The sequence below is a fragment of the Solanum tuberosum genome, unplaced genomic scaffold (genome assembly GCF_000226075.1).
Source record: "Solanum tuberosum cultivar DM 1-3 516 R44 unplaced genomic scaffold, SolTub_3.0 scf00695, whole genome shotgun sequence".
NCBI classification, from domain to species: domain Eukaryota; kingdom Viridiplantae; phylum Streptophyta; class Magnoliopsida; order Solanales; family Solanaceae; genus Solanum; species Solanum tuberosum.
Genome location: NW_006239634.1, coordinates 151,674 through 175,890, shown reverse-complemented (window position 1 = coordinate 175,890; position 24,217 = coordinate 151,674). Strand labels below are relative to the sequence as shown.

General features: G+C 35.9%; 7 protein-coding genes and 1 non-coding gene across 13 annotated transcripts in view; 4 read left to right on the top strand and 4 right to left on the bottom strand.

The window, feature by feature from the left end:
• Nucleotides 1-575: 575 nt before the first annotated feature.
• On the top strand, nt 576-4,369 carry LOC102584166 (protein QUIRKY). Its single transcript, XM_006367014.2, has one exon. The coding sequence runs from the start codon at nt 867-869 to the stop codon at nt 4,008-4,010; it is 3,144 nt and encodes a 1,047-aa protein (XP_006367076.1). The 5' UTR covers nt 576-866; the 3' UTR covers nt 4,011-4,369.
• A 2,064-nt stretch (nt 4,370-6,433) lies between these two features.
• LOC107058943 (nucleolar protein 58) lies at nt 6,434-6,844 on the top strand. Its single transcript, XM_015305213.1, has one exon. It carries the CDS (start codon nt 6,434-6,436, stop codon nt 6,842-6,844), a length of 411 nt encoding a protein of 136 aa, XP_015160699.1.
• A 640-nt stretch (nt 6,845-7,484) lies between these two features.
• Nucleotides 7,485-8,922, top strand: LOC102583846 (mitochondrial outer membrane protein porin of 36 kDa-like). The gene is made up of 5 exons (XM_006367013.2): nt 7,485-7,560; nt 7,733-7,819; nt 7,896-7,963; nt 8,039-8,247; nt 8,337-8,922. The coding sequence occupies exons 1-5, from the start codon at nt 7,512-7,514 to the stop codon at nt 8,641-8,643; spliced, it is 720 nt and encodes a 239-aa protein (XP_006367075.1). The 5' UTR covers nt 7,485-7,511; the 3' UTR covers nt 8,644-8,922.
• Nucleotides 8,923-9,172: 250 nt separating this feature from the next.
• Nucleotides 9,173-12,097, bottom strand: LOC102583071 (hypersensitive-induced response protein 1-like). Of its 5 annotated transcripts, none has more exons than XM_006367010.2 (6): nt 11,988-12,097; nt 10,788-10,979; nt 10,516-10,636; nt 10,316-10,407; nt 10,131-10,227; nt 9,173-9,758 (listed from the first exon to the last, which is right to left on the bottom strand). In XM_006367010.2, the coding sequence occupies exons 2-6, from the start codon at nt 10,974-10,976 to the stop codon at nt 9,400-9,402; spliced, it is 858 nt and encodes a 285-aa protein (XP_006367072.1). In that variant the 5' UTR covers nt 10,977-10,979; nt 11,988-12,097; the 3' UTR covers nt 9,173-9,399. The 5 variants fall into 5 exon arrangements, with proteins under 5 accessions (XP_006367072.1, XP_006367074.1, XP_006367073.1 ...); XM_006367012.1 differs by lacking the exon at nt 11,988-12,097 and adding an exon at nt 11,565-11,792; XM_006367011.1 differs by lacking the exon at nt 11,988-12,097 and adding an exon at nt 11,329-11,575.
• A 3,361-nt stretch (nt 12,098-15,458) lies between these two features.
• On the bottom strand, nt 15,459-18,425 carry LOC102584834 (probable polygalacturonase At1g80170). The gene is made up of 9 exons (XM_006367016.1): nt 18,288-18,425; nt 18,063-18,200; nt 16,875-17,030; nt 16,746-16,763; nt 16,428-16,635; nt 16,268-16,349; nt 16,077-16,185; nt 15,864-15,977; nt 15,459-15,782 (listed from the first exon to the last, which is right to left on the bottom strand). The coding sequence occupies exons 1-9, from the start codon at nt 18,423-18,425 to the stop codon at nt 15,561-15,563; spliced, it is 1,185 nt and encodes a 394-aa protein (XP_006367078.1). The 3' UTR covers nt 15,459-15,560.
• A 392-nt stretch (nt 18,426-18,817) lies between these two features.
• On the top strand, nt 18,818-20,324 carry LOC102582737 (uncharacterized). The gene is made up of 2 exons (XM_006367009.2): nt 18,818-19,043; nt 19,675-20,324. The coding sequence occupies exons 1-2, from the start codon at nt 18,915-18,917 to the stop codon at nt 20,116-20,118; spliced, it is 573 nt and encodes a 190-aa protein (XP_006367071.1). The 5' UTR covers nt 18,818-18,914; the 3' UTR covers nt 20,119-20,324.
• Nucleotides 20,325-20,784: 460 nt separating this feature from the next.
• TRNAA-AGC (transfer RNA alanine (anticodon AGC)) lies at nt 20,785-20,857 on the bottom strand. Its single transcript has one exon. It is a non-coding gene; the product is annotated as a tRNA-Ala (tRNA).
• A 256-nt stretch (nt 20,858-21,113) lies between these two features.
• LOC102581856 (protein NRT1/ PTR FAMILY 4.6-like) overlaps nt 21,114-24,217 on the bottom strand; it is a 5,882-nt gene continuing 2,778 nt past the window's right edge. For both annotated transcript variants that reach the window (XM_006367007.2, XM_015305214.1), the window contains 2 exons: nt 22,714-23,154; nt 21,114-22,632 (listed from right to left, as the gene is read on the bottom strand). In XM_006367007.2, coding sequence (XP_006367069.2) covers nt 21,628-22,632; nt 22,714-23,154 — 1,446 coding nt within the window. In that variant the 3' untranslated portion in view covers nt 21,114-21,627. The remainder of the gene's footprint in view (nt 22,633-22,713; nt 23,155-24,217) is intronic.

The window sequence follows — 24,217 nt, the reverse complement described above, 5'->3', positions numbered from 1 at the left end:
TGGCTGGTTCATCCCTAAGTATCCCTCTCCCCCCCCCCCCCTCCTCCCCCTTTTAATCACATATATACCTGTCATGAGTTGCATTAGATTTAGATGATGGCTTATCCCTGAAGTATAAATACCAAATTAAGTCGAGTAGTAAACATACGAAGAAGTCAAATAAAATTTAGCATTAATTATATATACATAAAAATTAATTTTTATTATATATAAATAGTATAACTTGATTTTACGTGACTTTACCGTTGATTATAATAACAATTTGCCAAAATAGTTAGTTATCGGTTATAAATAATATACAAGGGAGGATAACTTGAGACAAACTCCATGTCTGCGTCACCTTAGCTCTCCACAAAGCATAAAGCTAATCTCAATTTTAAAAAAAAATTAAACTTAATTAGTTTAATAATCCATAGTACCTTTTGATATTATTAAAATATATAATTATTGGATGTTTTTCTCATTTAAAAAAACTGAAAAAACTAGGATTATTATAATGAAGAACAATAAAGGAGAGAAGCCGAAAAGTGAAAAAATTAAAATAAAGGAAACTTCACGAGAGAGATTGGAATACAATTCTTATCTCTATTTTTTCAACCGTGGAGATCGCATCAACTACGGCATTTGCTGTCACTGTCGTACACCTCCATAAACATTCTTCAAAATTACCATTTTACCATCACCAAACAAGAAAAAGACCAAAAATTGAAAAAACCCAAAACAAAAAACTTGAAAAGAAAAGGGCAAATAACAGACAAAAGAAGCAGAAAATTTTTCAGAAAAAACAAACAAATCTCTTCCGTTTCTTTTTTACTCTCGCGGCCCATGCTCACCGCCATTAATGGCTATTTCTACACTATGAAACAATGAATATGTCATCTGGGCCACCGCCGGAGCAGCAACCGCAACAGCAAGAACCGCCGTCAAGACCACCACAGCTAGTTCGGAAACTTGTGGTGGAAATTCTTGACGCACGGAATCTACTACCAAAGGATGGGCAAGGGAGTTCCAGTCCGTATGTTGTTGTGGATTTTGATGGTCAGAAGAAGCGGACTTCGACTGTGTGTAGAAATCTTAACCCAGAATGGAACGAGGGTCTGGAATTCATCATTTCGGATCCCAGAACGATGGAGTTTGAGGAGCTAGATATTGAGGTTTTCAATGATAAGAAGCTGAGTAATGGGAATGCGAGGAAGAATCATTTTTTAGGGAGAGTGAAGTTGTATGGAAGCCAGTTTGCGAGGAGGGGAGAAGAGGGTTTGATATACTTCCCTTTGGAGAAAAAGAGTGTTTTTAGTTGGATTAGAGGTGAGCTGGGTTTGAAGATTTATTACTATGATGAAATGGTGCAGGAAGAGGAGCCGCCACCGCCGCAGCCGGAGCAACAGCAGCAGCAGCCTCCTCCGCAGGAAGAAATGAAGAAGACCCCTGTTTACGTTGTCATGGAAGACCCCCGCCAGAGGATGCTAGAAATTCCTATGCCCACGGAGGTTGCTATGGAAGCGCAGGAACAATCTCCGCCCATCGTAACGATAGAGGAATCTCCTCCACCGATGAATATGCCGCCGGAACAGCAGCAGCAGTGTAGTCACCGGCATGAGGAGGGTCCACCAATGATGAGTGGTCCACCGATGATGAGTGTTCCTGTTCCACCACCTGAGTACCCACCACAGGAGGTGAAGAGGATGCAGGCAGGGAGAGCTGGAGAAAGAGTGAGAGTTATGAGACGGCCAAACGGAGACTATTCACCTAGGGTGATATCCGGTAAAGTCGGCGGAGAGTCAGAAAGAATCTCGGCGTTCGACCTCGTTGAACCAATGCACTATCTATTTGTTAAAATTGTGAAAGCTAGAGGTCTTGCACCGAGTGAAAGCCCATTCGTGAAGATCCGTACATCTAACCATTTTCTCCGATCGAAACCAGCCATTATCCGGCCTGGTGAACTGTTGTCGAATCCAGAGTGGCAGCAGGTCTTCTCCCTATGCCACAACAAGCAAGAGTCTACCAATTCAACACTTGAAATTTCAGTTTGGGATAGCGCGTCGGATCATTTCCTTGGTGGAGTCTGTTTCGACCTCTCCGATGTGCCAGTCAGAGATCCACCGGATAGTCCTCTTGCTCCTCAGTGGTATCATCTCGAAGGTGGCGCCGATGACCAACACAAAGTTTCCGGCGACATTCAACTCTCCGTCTGGATTGGAACTCAAGCAGACGATGCATTTCCTGAATCGTGCAGCTCAGACGCACCGTACGTGGCTCATACTCGCTCAAAAGTCTATCAATCTCCCAAGCTATGGTATCTTAGAATCACAGTGATTGAAGCTCAGGACCTTCATATTGCTCCAAATCTACCGCCGTTGACGGCACCGGAGGTAAGAGTCAAAGCTCAGCTAGGGTTTCAATCCGTGAGAACTCGGAGAGGGACAATGAATCATCACAGTTCAGTGTTCCACTGGAGCGAAGATTTAATCTTCGTCGCCGGCGAGCCACTTGAAGATAGCCTCATCTTGCTTGTAGAGGACCGTACGACGAAGGATCCAGCCCTTCTAGGGCACATAATAATTCCTGTGAGCTCGATTGAGCAACGGCTCGATGAGCGACTCGTGCCAGCCAAGTGGTTCGGATTGGAAGGTGGACCAGGTGGGGCCTACTGCGGGAGGCTACACTTGAGGATGTGCTTAGAAGGAGGATATCACGTGCTGGATGAAGCAGCGCACGTGTGTAGTGATTTCAGGCCCACGGCTAAGCAGCTATGGAAGCCGGCTGTTGGTATTTTGGAGCTGGGTATTCTTGGAGCTCGCGGGTTGTTACCCTTGAAATCCAAGGGTCCGGGAAAAGGATCCACGGATGCTTACTGTGTTGCCAAATACGGGAAGAAATGGGTCCGGACTCGGACCATAACCGATACCTTTGACCCGCGTTGGAACGAGCAGTACACGTGGCAAGTATACGATCCTTGTACAGTTCTTACAATTGGAGTATTCGACAATTGGCGTATGTTTGCTGATAGTGGTGAAGATAAGCCTGATTACCGTATAGGAAAAGTACGTATACGAGTCTCTACATTGGAGAATAACAAAGTGTACACAAATTCCTATCCGTTATTAGTTCTGTTGCGGTCTGGGTTGAAGAAAATGGGCGAAATTGAAGTTGCAATCCGATTTGTTTGTCCATCACTGTTACCAGAAACATGTGCTGTTTATGGGCAGCCAGTGTTACCAAAGATGCATTATCTACGCCCACTTGGGGTGGCTCAACAAGAGGCATTGAGAGGAGCAGCTATCAAAATGGTTGCAGCATGGTTAGCTCGATCCGAGCCACCTTTGGGTCCAGAGGTAGTTCGGTACATGTTGGATGCAGATTCTCACACATGGAGCATGAGGAAGAGTAAAGCCAATTGGTTTCGCATAGTAGCCGTGTTAGCTTGGGCTGTTGGATTAGCAAAATGGTTGGATGACATTAGAAGGTGGAGAAACCCAGTAACAACCATACTAGTCCATGTTCTCTACTTGGTGCTAGTTTGGTATCCAGATTTAATCGTCCCCACCGGGTTTCTCTACGTCTTCTTGATCGGTGTATGGTATTATCGGTTCAGGCCTAAAATACCTGCAGGTATGGATACCCGTATCTCCCAATCAGAAACAGTAGACCCGGACGAACTGGACGAGGAATTTGACACAATACCAAGTTCAAAACCACCCGAAATAATTCGGATGCGGTATGACAGGTTGAGAATATTAGCAGCAAGGGTCCAAACAGTTTTAGGTGATTTTGCAACCCAGGGAGAAAGGGTCCAAGCATTGGTAAGCTGGAGGGATCCAAGAGCGACGAAATTGTTCATAATCGTGTGCCTAATTATAACAATAGTGTTATATGCAGTGCCACCAAAAATGGTAGCAGTAGCCCTTGGATTCTACTTCCTGCGCCATCCCATGTTCAGGGACCCAATGCCACCTGCCACTTTGAATTTCTTTAGAAGACTTCCAAGTTTATCTGACCGTTTGATGTAGTAGACACAGTCACTACACATAAAAATTAGTCAACTATTCTTTTGAAAAATTGTGAAGAAAAGAGAGCTTGTGTGTGAAAAACTCCCTTTTTTTCCACAATGGTTGAAAAGGTGGGGGGTTTCATTACAAACATGGGAAGAGGTGAAAAGTGTAGGAAAGGGGCAAGTTGGGATGATTGACTTTTAACTGTTGGAATAAGTAAAAAAAAGGAGAGGAGCCATGGGGGCGAGATTGAAGGGGTGAGATTTTTGATAGGACAAGATTATTTTTTGATGTAATTTTGTCGTGAAAAGTATTGACATTGATTTCTATTCCACGAATATAAAAATGAAAGATAATGATATCTTTCTTTTACTGCATTTCAAGCTTTAAGACTCAATTCTGTTCCAACTTTGACAAGCGTTTTCTGACTCAACTCTTAATTGAAACAAATGAGATATACACATATGTTATAGACACACATTTGCTTGTTGCTTTTACTGATGAGCTTATATTGAGTATGTTATTGTTGCTTTTATGTCATGTTAGGTGCACAGCATTCAAGGCAACTTGATACGTATAAATCCAATGCCACCTGCCACTTTGAATTTCTTTAGAAGACTTCCAAGTTTATCTGACCGTTTGATGTAGTAGACACAGTCACTACACATAAAAATTAGTCAACTATTCTTTTGAAAAATTGTGAAGAAAAGAGAGCTTGTGTGTGAAAAACTCCCTTTTTTTCCACAATGGTTGAAAAGGTGGGGGGTTTCATTACAAACATGGGAAGAGGTGAAAAGTGTAGGAAAGGGGCAAGTTGGGATGATTGACTTTTAACTGTTGGAATAAGTAAAAAAAAGGAGAGGAGCCATGGGGGCGAGATTGAAGGGGTGAGATTTTTGATAGGACAAGATTATTTTTTGATGTAATTTTGTCGTGAAAAGTATTGACATTGATTTCTATTCCACGAATATAAAAATGAAAGATAATGATATCTTTCTTTTACTGCATTTCAAGCTTTAAGACTCAATTCTGTTCCAACTTTGACAAGCGTTTTCTGACTCAACTCTTAATTGAAACAAATGAGATATACACATATGTTATAGACACACATTTGCTTGTTGCTTTTACTGATGAGCTTATATTGAGTATGTTATTGTTGCTTTTATGTCATGTTAGGTGCACAGCATTCAAGGCAACTTGATACGTATAAATAAGGTTATTGAACATGAAGATACAAGTGGATGACAGTAAATGTTGCTTATGCCAAGATACAGTGATGGAAACTAATAAACACTTGTTTGTAGACTGTGAATATGCTACAAAGGTGAGAGATGCATTGCTATGTTGGTCAAAAATCAACCTGCCTGCAAGAGAGTTGAACAACATATTGGAACTGATAAAGAAGAAACATTGGAAGAAATTCAAAAAGGAAGTGGTGGCAGCACTGTGGGGGGCTATGGTATACCATATTTGGAAAGCAAGAAACTGGAAACAGTTTAAAGGAGTCAGCTTACAATATTCTGACATAGTAAAGGAAATCACTTGTGAAATAGTGGGAAGGATAGACATGTATAAAGATTCAAAAAGAGCTATTAGAAGTAGAAGTTTTTGGCAGAATTTATGTACCTAGAATTAGTTTTGTTTTAGTTTGAGACCTTGTACGCACTCACTCCTTAGCAGGGGTAAGGAGGAATGGTGTTTTTAGCTTGTAAGTGGCTTTTTTGTTAATAATAATATTTACATTGGTTGCCAAAAAAAAATAAAAAATTTCTACAAGTGTTTGGGTGAAAAAGAAAAAAAAGAGAGAGTTTTGTGGTTATCCTTTGAGAGTTGAAACCAAAAAGATTTTCCTGCCTACCCTATAGAAATCCTTGTCTTATTAATTTTTTATCCAATCAACAATTAACTTTAAATTTGATTTCTAATTTAGTAGTATTAGTCTAAAATATGTTATTACTATTCTCTCATTTGTTTCAATTTATGTGACACTGTTTGACTTGACACAAAATTAGCTATAAACCATCTATTTCTTCTTAGGGATAAAAGAAGAATTTTAAAGTTAAATCATTTCTAATTATATAAAGACTATATTCTATTTTAGACGGATTAAAAATGAAAATCTGCCCCTGACAGAGGGTATCTATCACTTTATCACATGATTCAGAATCATAGCCTACATTAAGCCTACAAGCCGTTCGGATTAAATGTAGCATGATTTGTTGGTTATATGATCAGCCAATTCTGAAAATCCACACACCATTCAATTATGTTACTTCTTTTGTATCCATGCCAGAGAAATAATAGGGCCATGGATGGAGCTTCTCAATTCTTGTTGCCTTATATATTTTCAACACAAATTGACCATTGTTGAAACTATTTCAGGCTGTTAATCCGTCATCAAATAGAACTCGAGTGGTAAATTAAACTAGCAAAGGTAACAAATGCCAGAGACGGATGATACAGGAAAACATGACGATTCAACGAAAACTAAAAATGAGGAAATTTATGATAAGGAGGAGAAAGAAGATAAGCATTCGGATGAAGATGATAAAGACGATAAAGATGAGAAGGAAGGTAAAGATAAGAAGAAGAAAAAGAAAGACGAGGATGAAAAAGATGACAAGAAGAAGGATAAAATAGAGAAGAATCCCAATGATGAAAAGGACTTAGAAAAACTCAAACTTAAAGTGGAGAAAATTGATGCTAAAATGCAGGATTTGGAAGACCAGAGAGAGGTTATTCTAGAGTTGTTTAATGAAGCTGGGAAGATTGCAGCTAATGCAAATGCTGCTCGCCTTCCATTCGATCCCTTATCGAGCCACTTGACAAAGAAAAAGAAAAAAGCAAAGTGATGCTTCTCTGTTTTTTGTAATTTTGTATGTAAATTACACATAGTGTCTATAGAACCCTGCCTAAAGCAGAGCGCATTTTTCAGATAACAAGATTGTAAAGAGGATCAGACAATGAATGAACAAATGATAGGAAAATAAGTATTGTAAATCAGTTGAATTACTTTCACATTTTTGTTCTTCATTGTTTAAGTGCATGACAGTTTGTTTGGCACTGATATTTCAAACACGATTGAAGTTTCCGCGGGTGTAGTTTCCATCAGGTCTCCAGAACTTTGTAACTTGCAGCTCTCGTTTGGCTTGTTTGAAGAACAAATTATCCTAAGTCTGCATTTCGAATGATAATTAAGTATTATACATGAGTGATTAACCGTAGAAAGTTCAGTCATCTAGCAATACATCAGTTTGCAAAAAGGGAAAAATGTTCTTCTGTAGAACAATGCAACATTACCAAACAAGTGATTGTAGGTACCTATTAATGGATCTGTTAATCTCTCTTGTACTATATTCTGAAGGGAAGCTTCCTAACACGTGAAATCTCGATTCATAAGGAAGCTTCATATTTGTCCTGTAATTACCTTGCTTGCAGATATCAACTTCAAGCATCATTTTAAAAAGGAAGGATAAACTAACATATCAGGACCTCAATCTTGGGGATTAAAAAAAAAAGATGAACAAGCAGCCAGGAATATATTCTGATATTGGCAAAAATACTACAGGTACTTGCTGTCATTTATTTCAGCTGCTAATTCTTCATGTCATGCACATACAAATTCAAAATATTTGCTAATGAAAAATTTAAAAGATGTCCTTCTACTTATGATTTCTGTCGCGCTTCAATGCTGGAGAATCTCTTAATTCGAACGTTTATATGTTACTTGTTTACATTAGATCTTCTGTATGGAGATTATATCAGACAATCACCAATTCACAATCGTGCCAGTTTGCTTGATTGTGGCTTATACTTCAAATGTCAAGGTATTTGTTGTTATTTTTTCCCTTCTTTCTCCTCCTTGTAGTCTGCTTTCTGAAAATTACTGTATGATCATTGTAGTTAATGACATTGTACCTGGATTAAGTACACTAGTGAAGTTGAGTGTACCAGATCAGAGGTCTAATAAGGTTAGAATTTTCTCTTCTTTCTATATGACAAGTCTATTTTTCCTTTCTTACGCCTATACATGTAATGACTAACAGGTGGAAGTGCAGTACATGAATAATTATTTTGGAGTTGCAACAGGCATCAGTTTGGAAAAAAGCCCACTGTTAAGTCTATCTGGTGTCACAGGAATTGGATTTTTCAGTATTGGAACTGAAATCTCTTTCGATACAGCAACGAAAACACTGGCGGAATGCAGTGGTGGTTTGAGCTTCGATACTGACATTCTCTCTGCTTCACTCACTCTGTAAATCTTCTCCAGTGTGATTCGATATTTCTTCTTTGAATGCCACATTTTTCTCACGCTCAATGTTCTGATGCAAGTAAAATTTGCAGGAGCGATAATGCCGATACTTTGAGAGCTCACTGTTACCGGCCAATTCTACCCTTAACAAGCACTGGGGTTGCAGCTGAGTTAACACATAGATTCGTCAGCAATCAGACGACTCTTGCACTGGGGGCTCAGCATTGCCTGTTTCCTTTCATGCTGATTAAAGCTCGAGTTACAAGTGATGGCAGTTTGGGTGCTCTTGTCCAGAACAATATTTTCTCAGCACTCTCTCTGAGTATTGGAGCAGAGTTGAATGCCATGGATGCAGCGAATACTGCTAAACTGGGGCTTACTCTAGCTTTTAAGCCCTGAGTTGCAACAACAATGGTAGTCTCTCTTAGAGTCGTACTATCCTCGAGTATCTCCTATGACTATTTATGCAAGCTAAGTCCATATCCTAGAATTACTTTGAAGTCCAACAGTGGATCTAGAATTTAATGTTTATGAGTTCCAACAATGACCTCAAAGTTAATGTTACAATAATAATTGGTTTCACAGTCAAATATTTAGTAGATTGTCCACCTACATTAAACAAGCTTAGCAGACAAATTGACTATGCTGAGTTTATTTAAGAAAAAGTCATCATAATCATCAGTCTGTTGTCGAGCATTCATCCATTTTAAGACCTCCACAATATCGCAACTTTAGACATCACAATTCACACCTGTATATTTCAATCAAAATGCGGGATAAGCAAAATACCTACTTATGTGAGGTTCTTAGAGATGAGCCTTCAAGTACCATGATAAGGAAGCTTTAAAAACCAACCTTGCGAAACATAAATTGTGCCAGCATAGCAGATAAAAAATGAGTTGCTTCCAAATATATCGGGACATGGTAGTAGCAAAAATACGCAATGCTGTAGAACAATCTTATGGAACTTGAAAATTCTGTACACAATTCTTCTGTAAATATTCAAAACCATAGCAAACCAATTATAAACATAGGTAGTATCGGAATTCACAAATCTCTAACAAAGTTAATTCACCACATATTTCAGATTCTGAAGGAAGAAAGACTAAAACTTGCTTTGATATGAAATCCTTAACATTCATGAGCAATAAAGATTTAATGCCCAACAGAAGCCTGAAGAAGTCCATCACGAATTTGCTGTGCCACATCTTTTACAGCACCAGGCCCATGGGGGATGAAGACAGCAGATGATTTGCTGGAAGCGCCAATTTCTTTCATGGTGTCGAAGTACTGGGTGACGAGGACCATGTCCATAACATCCTTTGCCGTAGTTCCAGGCACATTGACTGAAAATCCTAGCACACTGTCTCTCAGACCATCCACAATTGCTTGACGTTGTCGTGCAATACCTAATCCTGAGAGATACTTAGCCTCGGCCTCTCCTTCAGCCCTCTTAATTTGCAAAATCTTCTCGGCCTCTGCCTTTTCATTAGCAGCCACCCTCAGCCGAGCAGCTGTAGAGTTGAAGATAGTTAGGACATGAAAATACTAAGGAAGACCCAACAAGAGTACCAAAATTTTCAATTTGGCAACCAAAAATTCTCATATTTCCACCCTCAAGCCTTTGAGTGCCTGTCTACTCTACACACCAAAATATTAAGTAGAAAAAAAAAAGCAGACTGATCTTCAAGGTGCCTGGAAGAAACCAATGTAATTACAATTCCTAAAACTGCAACGTTTTGCATCCACGTTTAAATATCTTTATCCACGAAATGATCATTATAATGGTAAATGGAAAATCCTTCAACTGGATTGTATATTCCCTTTCTATTACAACAGTAAGAATGTAAGGCAAGGCTTAATCAGAGGAAAAAAATTGTTTATACCAGCATTGATTTCATTCATAGCTCTCTTCACATGCTCATCTGGTACTATATCAACGATAAGTGTCTGAACAATTTCATATCCATAAGCTGACATAGCCTGTAAGAGAGCAAGAAACCATTTTTATGGATCAAATTAATGAATAAGATCAATGATTCCAATGAAAAATCATCAAGAATCCACTTACTTTCTCAAGTTCCTCCTCCACAGCCTTAGCAATTTCATTTTTTTGCTCAAAGACATTATCAAGAATGAGTTTCGGAACACTAGCTCTTATGACTGACGAAATAAAGAACAGACAAGTCAAAATCTGTCATATCTTATTAAAAATTGTATCCAATGAGCAATCATTAGTGCAGGAAATAAAGTGAAAATTTAGTTACTGACCATCAAAAACATATGCCTGAATCTGACCCTTAGTGTTACTTAGCTTGTAGAAAGCTTCATTTGCTTTGTCAGCAATGGCACGATACTGAATTGATGCGACAACATTGACAAATACATTATCCTGAATATTATAGCAATCAATGTATTAGCATAACTCATAAATTTGGACAAACTTACACCTACTAAGTTTATGCTATAATTAAATAGTGTATGATGCTACCTCATATATTTCAAGCAAAACTAATTCAGAGACAGGAATTAAAAAAGTAGACCTTCGTCTTGGTTTCACAGCGCACATCTAGTTGCTGCACCCTGAGGGAGAGATGACCAGCCAACTGGCTTCCGAGGAACCAAGGTACACAGTGGCACCCTGGCTCAAGCACATCCTGATACTTGCCAAACTGCTCCTTAATCGCAACAGTGGATTGATCAACTTGAACACAACAGAACAAATTGCCCATATTCTGAAAGGACAGCATAAAAAACAGATATTAAGAGTGTTTAATCACGAAGATATCCACATATTGATCCACTAAACCTGCTGAAATAACATCAAAATCAATTGGATCAAGTATACTTGTCTTTATAACACTAACCAGCAATATAAGGAAATTTCAGATTCCAGTAGAAAAGTTTAACCCTCCAGAAATTTGTCAAACACAAAATTACACAAAAGAAACACCAGTTTACAGATTCAATTTGAATACCACAAGATCAGTACTTCAGTATAAAAAAAGGAGTAATTTAGAGGTAATGATTCAGTTTTTCCCTGGCTTTGTCTTCCCTAAGATAACAGGTCAATAGGAGGGCAACCTTTTGAAAAGAAAAAGTGGTTTTTCTCCGGGTACAAACAATCTCTCTAAAGGACGGCCGTTTTTCTCCAGGTACAAGGGTCTATCAGAAACAAACTCTCTAACCCACGAAGGTAGGGTTACGGTAAGGTCTGCATACACCTACCCTCCCAGACCCCACTTGTGAGAATGAATATTCAGGGTATTATTGTATAATATGTGGCAGAGGAGGAGGAAGGTTTGTTTGAGAAGTCTAACCTCATAAACTCTTGATAAACCCAACGCAAAATATCAAAAATATTACTCCTTTATCACTGATATGCCAGCAGAATTAAAGCCACATCCCACAAATCGACATTAAAGTTTTATTTTACCGTCAAATCTCAAAAAAAAAAAAAAAAAAATTAACCTCATCAAAACCCAAGACACGTCTCTTTCAAACCAAGAAACTCAAAAAAGCCACAACAGTACATATGTTAAATACCCTTTTCTTTATACAGTTTTTCTCACAAAATGACACACAAAAACGACAGAGAAAAGAAAAGGGGAAACAACAGAAAAACTTAAAAATAACACCAAATCAAGAAAGCCATGAACTACGCATACAAATAAAAAAATTGTATTTTTTTTATATATTCATGCAGAGGGATCGAGTGGGGTAAAAGGGGAGAAGAGACTTACGAGTTATGAAGCAAAATCAAGAACGGCAGAATAATAAGAATTCACAACTCAGCTTTGGGGTTTTAGCCTCTATATATATATACGAAAGAAGATCTCAAGCCAGAAAATGCGTGGAAATTCAGTTATTTCTTTTTTGGGTAAGAATAAGAAAGGGTTTTTTTTTTTTATATAAGTATTCCACTCCAAAGAATTAAGCCAACATTAATTTTATTATTTTTAAGTAAATCCACTGGAGGAGGTGTTTAGGATTAATTTATTATTTATATTAATGATAATGAACTTTTAAAAGAAAAAATAAGTGACCGAGGTATACAATGATCTATTTTCCTTTTTAGTTTGTTTCAAAGAGAAATTTCATTTTCTCTTTTGGTAAGATTTTAATTTTACTTTTTCACGTGACATGTTTAAAATCAAAAAATAAAATAACATTTTAATATAACTTTAATTTAGAATGAAATTGAAAAATCTTCTTTATTTTCTTAAAACTTCGTCCAAATTAAAGAGAATTCTATTGAGGCCATGAAAATTATCATTAAAGAGATGAGGGACTAGGTCTTTTTTTTTTTTTAAGAGAGAGTAATTCTATTGAGGCCGTGAAAATTATCATTAGCTGTTGAAATATTTGAAATCCGAATGATTATTTTGTGTGTTTCTTACACTTTAGTCCTTGGTTTTGAGTTTAATTAGGCATAATAAAATACTCTTTCATGGTACCCTTTTATAATTAATCAAGAATACGCTTAAGTTATTGATGTGTACAAAATATCTTGATAAAAAAAAATGTAGTCACTAGTGTGCACTACATAACTCAATCTCCCTTATGGTTAATGGTCAACATTATTATTAGATAAATAGATATTTCTTTTATGATTAGTAAAGTAATAAAGTGAATTTCCTTTTCTCCATTTTTTTTTTCTTTAATTGGATGAAATATTGTGTAGCACGTCTTAGCTACGGGTCATTCCAGATAAAGACTTTTATTTATGCTACAATTATGCAAAATAATAAAAGTGGTTATCAAACTTGCTATTCTATAGGTCTACATATTAATAGGAAACTGATTGATGCATTAAATGGCATTGACTTTAGATGAACACGAAGACTTCAAAAGTTTCCACGATGTATCGTGTATCATACTATACCTTTAAAGTTTTTTTCTATAAAATGGAAAAAACAATTTACGTGTAAACAGAATCAAAATAGTAATTGTTTTGCCAATTATATTATAGCTATGAAATTCTTCGTGACTGTCACCATAATATCCACGCAATTACAACATACATATAACTTAAATCCTATTGTATATGAGTGGTATTTTAAAAAATAAATATCCATTTCACTGGTTCAATTTAGAAAAGTAAAAAATGATCTATTTTTTTTATATCCTTCTTATTAAATGACTTAATAATAATAAAAAATAATAGAGCAAAATTATCATTTCATTTATTATTTTTTAAAGAATGTGTTATGATAAGTAAATATGGAGAGAGAAAATAGGGAGTAGTTACTAATCATAGTGCGTACTCAATTCGTCCACTTTTATTTGTCATGTGTTTTTCGAAAATTAATTTGACTAATTTTCAAAGTTAAATTAGAATACATTAATTCGATATTTTAAACAAAAATTTAGATATAAAAAAATTATACAAAAAGTACTATAAATTGCAATTTTTTGTATATAAATATGATGAAAAGATACATCCTAAAATACTAATCAAAGTTTTTAAGGCTTGACTCTAAGTAATGAAATTATGTCAATTAAAAGTGGACGGAAATATTTTTTTTTTATTGATCTTCGAGGTCAAGCTATCATTTATAATTAGTTTTGCTTGTCAATAGTGATTTTCGTGATTTGTGCATCATCAAAACCCAACTAGGCATCTTTGGACATGCGATATTAGCCTAGTATTTCTAATGATATGCGTAAAAAAAATCACTAAAGTGTAGCAAATATTAAATCAGAAGTTACTGCTTTAAAAATGCAACATGTTAATTGGTAAAAACCTTAAAAGTTGAATCCAATATAAATATATAATTACTGATTTTGATAACAATAAAATTACTGATCGGTGAATCCAATGACCTGCCGTAAAAGTAAAACAAACGGATTACCATTATCACAAAAAAATAATTATCACCAATAAATATGCACATTAACAAAAAGTGCGTTAAAGCCTTTACCGACATTAATTAATTGACATTAGATCTAATGTCACTATAGGCTTTAGAAATATTTATAAAGAGTATTAAATGTCACTAAAAATATATTTAGAGACAATTAAGTTATTGTCCGCTAAAATTTAGTTTTGATATAACTTAATAATTAAACATCAGGTGACTGTTGACACTAAAGATACTCCCTCCATTTCAAGTTAATTGAATTGTTGAGATATTTTTCATTTTTCAAATTAACTTAGCTGTTCAATTTTTTAGACTATTTTTAGAATTTTTTCCAATTTTCCCTTCATTAGTTAGTATTGAAATTAGTTATTAATTAATGTTTAGTTATTTTAATCATAAATTTGAAATAATTAATAAGGATAAAAATGGAAAGTTATGCCTAATTTATGTCTTAATCTACTTTTCTTAAAGAGTGTGAATTCAATTAATTTGAAATGGAAGGAGTATTATTTAGTTGTATTACCAATGTAGGAGAAATTAAAGTAAATATTACATTGGTATATGTTTGATTTATTCAATTGAATGGTACCTGCGGCCTGCCTAATGGAGACCACAAGCTTAGGATGTGATGATAACAATGTTAAATTTCTTCCAAATTGCATCGCAATCGAATATCAACAAAGTCTTAGACGAAATCGAAAGAAACTATGTACAGGTAAATGCCAAAAGCATATTAGTTTTGTCAGACAAGAAAATATATGAGTATATAAAAAAAAAAAAAGGGTCAAAGGATCCACCCTGGTGCTTTATGTCAAATTAATTATGACTTATACAAGTGGAGATTAATATATTGAAAATTATCTGGTATGAATCATGAATGTGTTTAATAAGATAATCTTATTATCCTAGTTGACTTGGCAATCTTATTTTCATTTTTGTGCCAAGAAGAAAGGTCGATATGGTGAGTTGGCATGTCATTATGGCTAAAAATGGAAGACATTAATGGAGGGAAGACAAATTTGAGCAACACTTTTGTAACGTCAAAAGATATATATGGATCGAAAATATAACATAAAAGTAATTTCTCTTTAACAATCATTAATGTTTGAGAAATTGCTTAGAAACATTATTTTTGTTTATTTTGAGGAAAATAAGAATAGTTGAGTGATAATTGTAATTGTAAACGAAGTAAAAGTGAAATTTCAATGCAATTTCTCAAACATGGTGATTGTTTAGGAAAATTTCTCACATATAAGTCGGTAGTATAACAGAAGATTATAGTAAATCTTTTTTATAACATAGGGAGATGTGAATCATTCAAAAAAAAAAAAACTACTCCACATTAACATTAGAACCACAATTCATTAACAAACGCTATGATGAATTTACTCGTAAATCAATTGTAGTGGAAAATTCGAAGGCTAATCGTCACCAATTTATGTCTCCTGATTCTCAAAGGTGAGTTTGAGGAATGTTTAGACCCATAACGATTCCTTGTACATTACTCGTATACGCTTTAGCCTGATCTTCATAACCTGAACGGATATCTATGTCCTCTAATACTATACCCGTACAGGGAATAGACGCGCTGCAACCCAGCTTCACAGCAAATTCCCCTTGGGAGGTTCCATGTACATGTCTAAAAGTAACATTACTAACCTGTACTGCTGAATCCTACAACAACCATTAAACTAAACGCGTTACAAGTCGATTTTCATCACCAGAAGCAGAACATTGTAAATAAAAGTTACTTACATGTTCTGTACAATGTTCACCATCACAGTAGAATTGATCGATAATAATAGGGTTATATGAATTTTGCGTCCATAATCTCTCGAAAATTATGTTACTGGCATGACCTTTGCCTCCCTGATCAAATATAAACAAAAAATTATCAAATAACAGAGCTTGAAAGTAGCATGTATTTAGGCTATGCTCGATTTTTTTAACATACAGTAAACACTTTACCTGCCACGTCTTTATTCGAGCACCATTTGTAGAATTTACGAACAGGACGTCACTAACAAAAATGTTTTCAACGTTGTCATTAGATCCATGCTTGCCTAGACTTCCAATACTGCATCCAGATCCGGTTTACGTTCAATTACTATTCAATCTTCTCACACAAAAATTAAATTCAAGAGGAGATAAAAACTAACCTTATACCATGCCCTGGTCCGCATATTATGTTGCTGATATTCAAATGGGAACATCCATCAACAATTGAGATACAATCATCTCCTGCATTTTCATTTAACACGATCTTTACAAAAATCAAAATCACTACGAATAAATATGTATATGTATGTCCAAAATTACCAGTTCCAATTTGACAATAATCAATAAAAACATCTCTGCTGCCTGAAACATGAATACCGTCAGTATTAGGACTTTCTCCTGGGGAATCAATGGTTATGTTTGTGACTCTGGCAGATTTCGATTTCTCAAAATGAATATGCATGCGAGGGCTATCCATAAAGCTCAGTCCCGTTAGACTAATGTTTTCTGAATGTGAAATTTCAAAAGCCTACAAAAGAATCCTGTTATTAAATGCCAAATATTTGTTATCATAAGTCATTTTTACCCAAAAAATAATAATTATGTTTATGAAAGGATTCCAGAGCATCACAAACTTACAGTTGGTCTCAGGCGGTCCTGGAAATAGAGGTAATAAAAAATGTTAGAAATCTAGAACACAAATGACTTTAAAAGATTTTATTGCATTAACCTAATATACAAAAACAAAAGTTTACTGAATTGACGTACATTTACATTCCACCATTTGTGTCCACGACCATTAATTGTTCCATTCCCACGTACTGTAAGGCCGTTAGCATGTTTAAAATGGATCCACTTATCACAACGATTGTCGTAACACCTCCATCTCGAAGGTTCTCTTGGTGCAGTTATATTTCCATTTATCTGCAAAATCAGTTAATTAAAAGGTGGGAGGTACTTAAGGCCCGTTTGAACATACTATATGAATTCTTGATTTGAGATCAGAGTTGAAGCTTTATTTGAACATGCAATTTGAATTTTTTAATTTGTATTTTTAGTCGGGATTTTAGAAGTTGGAAAAACTATATAAATTTACTCAATTCTAATACAATCTAAAATTACCAAATGGACAAACCATAGTTCATAATATGATAAAACATCAGATTGATAAATCACATATCTATATGTTTCTTTTATAAATAAAAAGTTTGCTATTACAAAATTTCAAATATAGATAATTTTATAAAATCCACTATTATAACTAGTTATTCTTAAACATAACATTTTCACATCTCTTCACGTCAAGCAATAGTCTTATTTATTTATTGCAAATTTAAAATGATGAATCTTTTTTTCTGGTTTTTACAAAATATAAAATTATGGATCAAGTTTTTACATTTTAGAAAAATTGAAATTATGATTTGAAATCATTTTTAGAGAATATGGATGATTTCATATTCACATGTCTAAACACCGATTTGAACATACAATATGAAATCATGATTTAAAACTAAATTGATATGAAGTTGAAGTTTTGTTTGGACATGACATTTGTATTTCTTAAGTTGTATTTGTTCTCATAAATATGAAAATCCACAAGTTGTAAAAACAATTCTTATGTAGAGTTTTACCAAATGAGCAAATCATAGTTCATAGACAGGATATCAAAATGGCATTGATACAAATCTGCATGTTCCTTTTATAAATAAATGTTTGCATTCACAAACTTAGTATTAATTAATATAATCTTTTCACATAATACAAACAATTTATTCATGCAGATCATACATTTTTTCTTTACAAAATATAAACTAATTATGCATCAAATTTTATATTTTTAAAAAAATTGAAATTATGATCCTACCACATATATATGTTCAAAAGCTGAATTGAAATCATGACTTCGTAGCAATGTTCAAACACTTAATGAATTACAATTGGTAGTTAATGAAGTACCTCAACAGTGACGCCTGCTGATACGCAAGGGCCCTCCAATTTTATAGGATGAAGCAAGAACGTATTTTCAGAAGGAACGTACATTGTCGGAGAAGTAAACGATGCTGTACATGTTGCTTCCCATGTTTTGATGAAAGCCTATAAAAGAACACACACAAAAAGTTCCATAAAAATACCACCTAATAGCTAACATTATGTAATTATTATGGATTGTCTAAAAATTACATTGGTTGCATCGGTTAAGCCATCTCCAACTGCACCATAATCAACAACATTAAACACTGGAAAATCAGGTGCTGAAAAAATCAGTGAAGGCAGAAGCAGAGCAACAAAGATTGAGATTAACATCTTCATGATGACCATCTTATGGAAATTCTTTAAGGAGTTTTTATAATACAATTTTAGGAATTATCTGAATCATAAAGTGTTTTAATCCTACTAAAACTAGTCTAATGTAGTAGTTTAATTCTAATCCGACACAAACTAGGAAGCAATTGAAAATCCAAGTCCATGAGTTAATTGAACTAATGTTAAAAACTTTAATTCGACCTTAGTTGACATTTATGTACTTCAATTGGACACGTATGAATAATTGTTCAATTTTATACTGGAGGGCATAGGTTCAAATTAAAAGACATGTTAACGTTGAGGAAAATATGAGCAAAACTGAGGGTATATTTGGAATTTGATAAATTTGCAAAGCCACGTCATATGAAGTTTCCCGGTCCTGCAGATAGGATAAGCTAGATTTTGATTGGTGGAATAATTTGGAGCCATAGATTTCTGCGGAGAAGAAAATAATATTGTGAAGCAATTAGAGAAGTTATTGAGAGAAGGTGAAACTCTTCTTCAATGGCGGCTACAACAACTTCTTACCTGAGTAACTTGGAGCATGGCTTTAGTACCAAGCCCCGATTTCGCCGCCGCTTATTTCCCTCCAATACCGCCCCGCGAATATTGGCCATGGCTCCTAAAAAGAAGGTATCATACTCTTTCCTTGCAATCAAATATCATTCTACATCACTATTTTATATTTACCCCAAATCATACATTCTTGACCTAATTATGATTAATATCTATGTATTTCTTTTATCTATTTTAAATATCGGATATACTAAGCACACGATTTGTTATTTTTAAACTACTTTATTTGAATATTTCTCTTTGGCACCGCAAATCGGAAGAACAGTAGAACACAGAGGTAGAGCTAATTTATGTTTAATTTAATTAAACATGAACTGATATTAAACTTTTGCTCGGACTTTTGAATTTTGGTAATGATGTCAATTCTTTTGACTCGATATTCTGTGATCTTCCGCTATACACATTCTTGAGGTGGAGATTAATGGAAAAATTTGAGTTGAATTCCATCTTCACTCATCAAAAAATATCAATCTCTAGCAACATAAATTCTCTTTTTAGAGGAGTTGGGACCGTATTTCACACTCACATAAGTTGAGTCATGGAAACAATCAATCTAGCCTCATAGAGTAAGTTAGGGGTAAGGTCACATCTTATCAATCCATACATTGGGTATGTTATTGTTGTTGTTACTAGCAGAGTTACAGAGCACCGTAATACTACTAACTACTAATAAGAATCACTAATGCAGGTGAACAAGTTTGATGACAATTGGAAAAAGCAATGGTTCGGAGCGGGACTATTCTACGAGGGCAGCGAACAAGTTGAAGTGGATGTGTTCAAAAAATTGGAGAAGCGAAAAGTTTTGAGCACTGTGGAGAAAGCTGGCCTTCTATCAAAGGCCGAAGAACTAGGATTTACACTGTCATCCATAGAGAAATTAGGGCTATTTTCAAAGGCTGAAGAACTCGGGCTGCTCAGTTTGCTGGAGAAGTCGGCTAGTTTCTCTCCTGCTGCTTTGGCGTCCGCCGCGCTTCCAATTCTAGTGGCAGCTATTTTAACAATCGTGGTCATCCCCGATGATTCCGCGGGTCTTGTGGCGGCTCAGGCCGTTTTGGCCGGAGCATTCGGGTTGACTGCAGTCGGGTTGTTTGTTGGGTCAGTGGTTTTGGATGGGTTACAGGAGGCTGATTGATCATCGGTTTCATCCAACCTCACTTGAAAAATATCTAATAAGGGGATATTTTTGTAGTTCACAGTGAGATTTATATGGTCAATCTCAATTTATTAGTGTAATTATTGTTGTTGTACACACTCAACAATTCCTAATGTTATGGTCATGAATTCATTTTATGTAGTTATTGTATGTGAAGCAGTATATATAGTCAAATTACTTTTGAAGATAATGGAGTAGTTACAAAGAAATGATTTTGGCCTGCTATTTTTTATGAACAAAAGAGAAGTGGAAAACCAAGCCCAAGCTAAGCTACATACAAAATGTAGATTGCAACAATGGGCAAAATAACTTTGGAAAAGTTATTTCAACACGTCTATGATTTTATAATTTTCGTCAAGTATACAAAATATAAAAAGTTTACACACAAAAAAGCTACAGATTCATCAAAATCTTATTCAAATCCTTCTAGCGACTGCAGACAATGGCTGCAAATGATGGAAAATCCAGAAATTCAACATAATTATTGTGAGCAACATCATGTGATAGATTTATTAGCCAAGGATAATAAATAGGCCAGGATCAACAGGATGCAGTATAATATTCGGATTCATTTTGATACCAGTGATGCAAAGTTAGCAGAAGTCACAAAATTAAGCAAGAGTAAAAAAAAATCAGGAAAACGATTGGAGATGCGGGGTATCGATCCCCGTACCTCTCGCATGCTAAGCGAGCGCTCTACCATCTGAGCTACATCCCCTTGTTGCTACTAAGCCTAGTAAAGTAGTAATATTCATCAATTCCTGTTACTGAATTGCTAATTCCATTGCCTCTGTAATTCTCATCGTGAAAGTTATCCGAATTCAGAACACAACTACACAAGGACGGAGTTCTATATGAAGCAGCATCAATTTGACGGCCTCGAAAGTAGCGCAGCGCAAGGACCGCCAGGTGAACCAAGCAAGGACGAAAAAGATGGAGATTTCCTACTACAGTTGTTAATGAACATTTAATTTGGTTAGGTTATATGCAAATAGCTTATCGTTCTAGTTCTCAATACTCTGATCGACTGCCAATTTTGTTGAAGTACTTCTCACTGTTGTTCTTAGCATTAGTAGCTTAATCTTGAATGTATGACATTGGGGTAACGTATCTTCCCTTTACTTTTACATTGCCAAGTCTCTATCAAATGACCTTTACATCAGTAGCTTACTACTAGTTCAGATGTTATTATATGATAAATTGATAATTACACTGTGTATGAAGAAAAGTACATGCGCTAGATGTCATGGAGCAAATAGAAAATATAGTGTAATAGCCTGCATTTTCTATTAGTATAATACAAAGTACATAATTGGTATTTATAAAGCTACCAAAACACCTAAAGATAACGAGTGCTCCAGATTTTAGAAACTTCAAATATTGATAATTTAGGTAGATGACCAACAATGTATGCTACCTACTCAGATCCCTGCCTCTTACTTCTTTTTGTTTTTAGCATTTGAACATCACATATATGAGCAACTATAATTAGGCTTCTGATGGTATGTTATCAAGTTGGTCTCTCTTGTCATCAGGCTTTGTTGATCTGTATTTGTAGCGAGTGGCCCATAGGAGATAATGGAAGAAATTTAATCCACTTAATATGCACATTAGCCAATAGAACCTTTCAAGGTGATAATGATTTAAATTACTCCCGTAGAGCCATGGTGTTTGCTGAAACCTGCCAGTTATATGGTTTACTATTGATACAATCACCGAGCTAAGGTAATAACCCATGGCTAGTGATGCCCAAGAGAGTGCTGTTGTCAATGACCTCATGCTTAAAGGGGCCTCTGTGAAGAAGAATTCCATTAGGCCAGCTAAGCTGAAGAGATCAGCTGATCCCAGGAACAGATATTGCAATGCTACCCAAAGAAATGTGATAGGCAGTGGTTCAGTTGAATTCATTAATCCTGATTGTTCGGCAACTCTCTTCCGCTTCATCTCCACCAGAGCTGCAACAGCCATGGCTACAACTGATAGGAATAGCCCCATTCCGATCCGTTGTAGATGAGTAATGCCCATTTCACTCTTAGTCACTGCCCTGGCAAAGGGGATTATAATATGGTTATATACCGGTGCCAGTATCATGGTGAATATGACTGGAAATATTGGAAGAGAAGCTGGTGGAACTTTTAGAGCACCAATATATGTGTTCATAGTGGCTGCTTGTTGTACAGAAAATGTGGAAAGCTGAGCAAGGCAACAGTTAAGCATAACGGTTGACATAAATATTGGCACGACCTGGACGACTATTTTCACGTCTTGTACTTGTTTGACTGTGCAGTGGAGTGATGGGTAGGCAGTGTTCTCCACTGTTGCTTTACCAATGAATTTGAGGTCCTTCATTTCAGTTTGAATTTCTGTGTTTTGTTCTCCATGTCCTTCTTCCTCACTAATCTCAGTTGTGTTTTGGGGGGTTTCCCTCGTGTCTAACACATTACCAATAGAATTCTTAGGGAAGAGAGAGTTGGAAAATGCTGCCACAAGAACCTGTTCAAATAATTCAATGTGAATTACTCTACCTTAATTTAGTATGTATGTACAGGATACCTACTAATATTAGAACCATACCTTAAAAATGGTTGTCATTGGGCTTCCTGTGGGAACTTTGATCCTGTAAGTCCTAGATCCGAGGAGGAAAATGACAATTGAGCTCAATATTGCTACGGTTGAGATACCGAAGCCCCACTGCCAGCCTTTATTATCTTCTATCCACACTACTAATGTCACTGCAATCAGTGCTCCACAAGCAAGACAGAAGATGTAATAATTGAAAAAGCTAGATCTGTGCTTCCTTCCTTGTGGCGTATTCTCATCGAATTGCTCCGCTCCATGTGACGGAAGTGAACCTTTTATCCCTCCAACACCCAAGGCCACCAGGTAGAGGCCAGAAAATAACATTGCTATGTGGCCACCACCTACTTCTTTGCATGGGGCGTTTCTGTTTACTGATGCACAGATGGGCTGCCTCAGGGAAGGTATGCAAGCTTGCAATGTCAGCATCAATAGTCCCTGTTCCAGTATTTTGATTAGTAACAGTTCATGCGACATGCCATCCTACTTACTGTATGTCTCATGCTATAATCTTCTGAAGGCTAAGTGTCCCGTATTTTTTTCCCAGTCTAACCAAGTGCTAAAGAAGCAGAATGTTCATCATTGTATTAGGAAACTTAGGCACTTCCTTTTGAGATCCTTAAAGTGGTTCCTGAAAAACTAGTAAGCCCATGCACAGTATTTTTTCCGCGACAGGAAAAAATGGATGATTCTGAATAAAAGCCTTGATCACTTGATAATTTTACCTGGTGAAGTCTGATGAAGGGGCTGTGGTCAGGTGGTTAATATCTGTCTTCATTTACTTTTTTGATACAATATTTGCTATATACTGAGCTTTCCATTATTTCTCCATGAAAGCTGAAGTAACATTTTATTATCGGTGTCTTTTTCATTAAAAAATAACCTGAAAATGAGCTATACTGTTTTTCTGTGTCATTGGTCATCAATCAGGTGATTGCGCCGGGACCCATTTTTGCATTCCTGATCTCTAATTGGCTAGAAAAATTCAAGGCATGTGGAATTTGGTGTATATCATTTGTTCTTTTAATAATTAATCTTTATTTCTATTATGCTGCTGAACCCATAAGTTAATAAATGGTGTGGATGGAAATATATGTGATGTGGGGTAGATAAGTTATGGAGTGATTTCATGGTTGCTAGTTTTTAGTGTATGTCTGTTAATATACATGTCCAGGACAACTATTTGAGTGTGGCATCGTTGCTTCTTCCACAGAATACCTCCGAGATCCTTATAACAATATCTTATGGACTGCTTGGAAATTCCATCGGATTCTGTTTTCTCAAGTACAGACCTAAAACAACTGACTGTTTTCTCATAACTGCTGTAATGGTTAATGACACACACCTGCCATTGATATTCTATTCCTTTTGTCCAACTTCCTGTGATTGTTATTAAGGTCCAGATTGACATTCTACTCTATCTACTTGTGTCTTTTGGTATAGCAGACTGGGGGTTTGGGGGGGGGGGGGGGGGGGAATTAACAAAAAAAAGGGAAAAAAA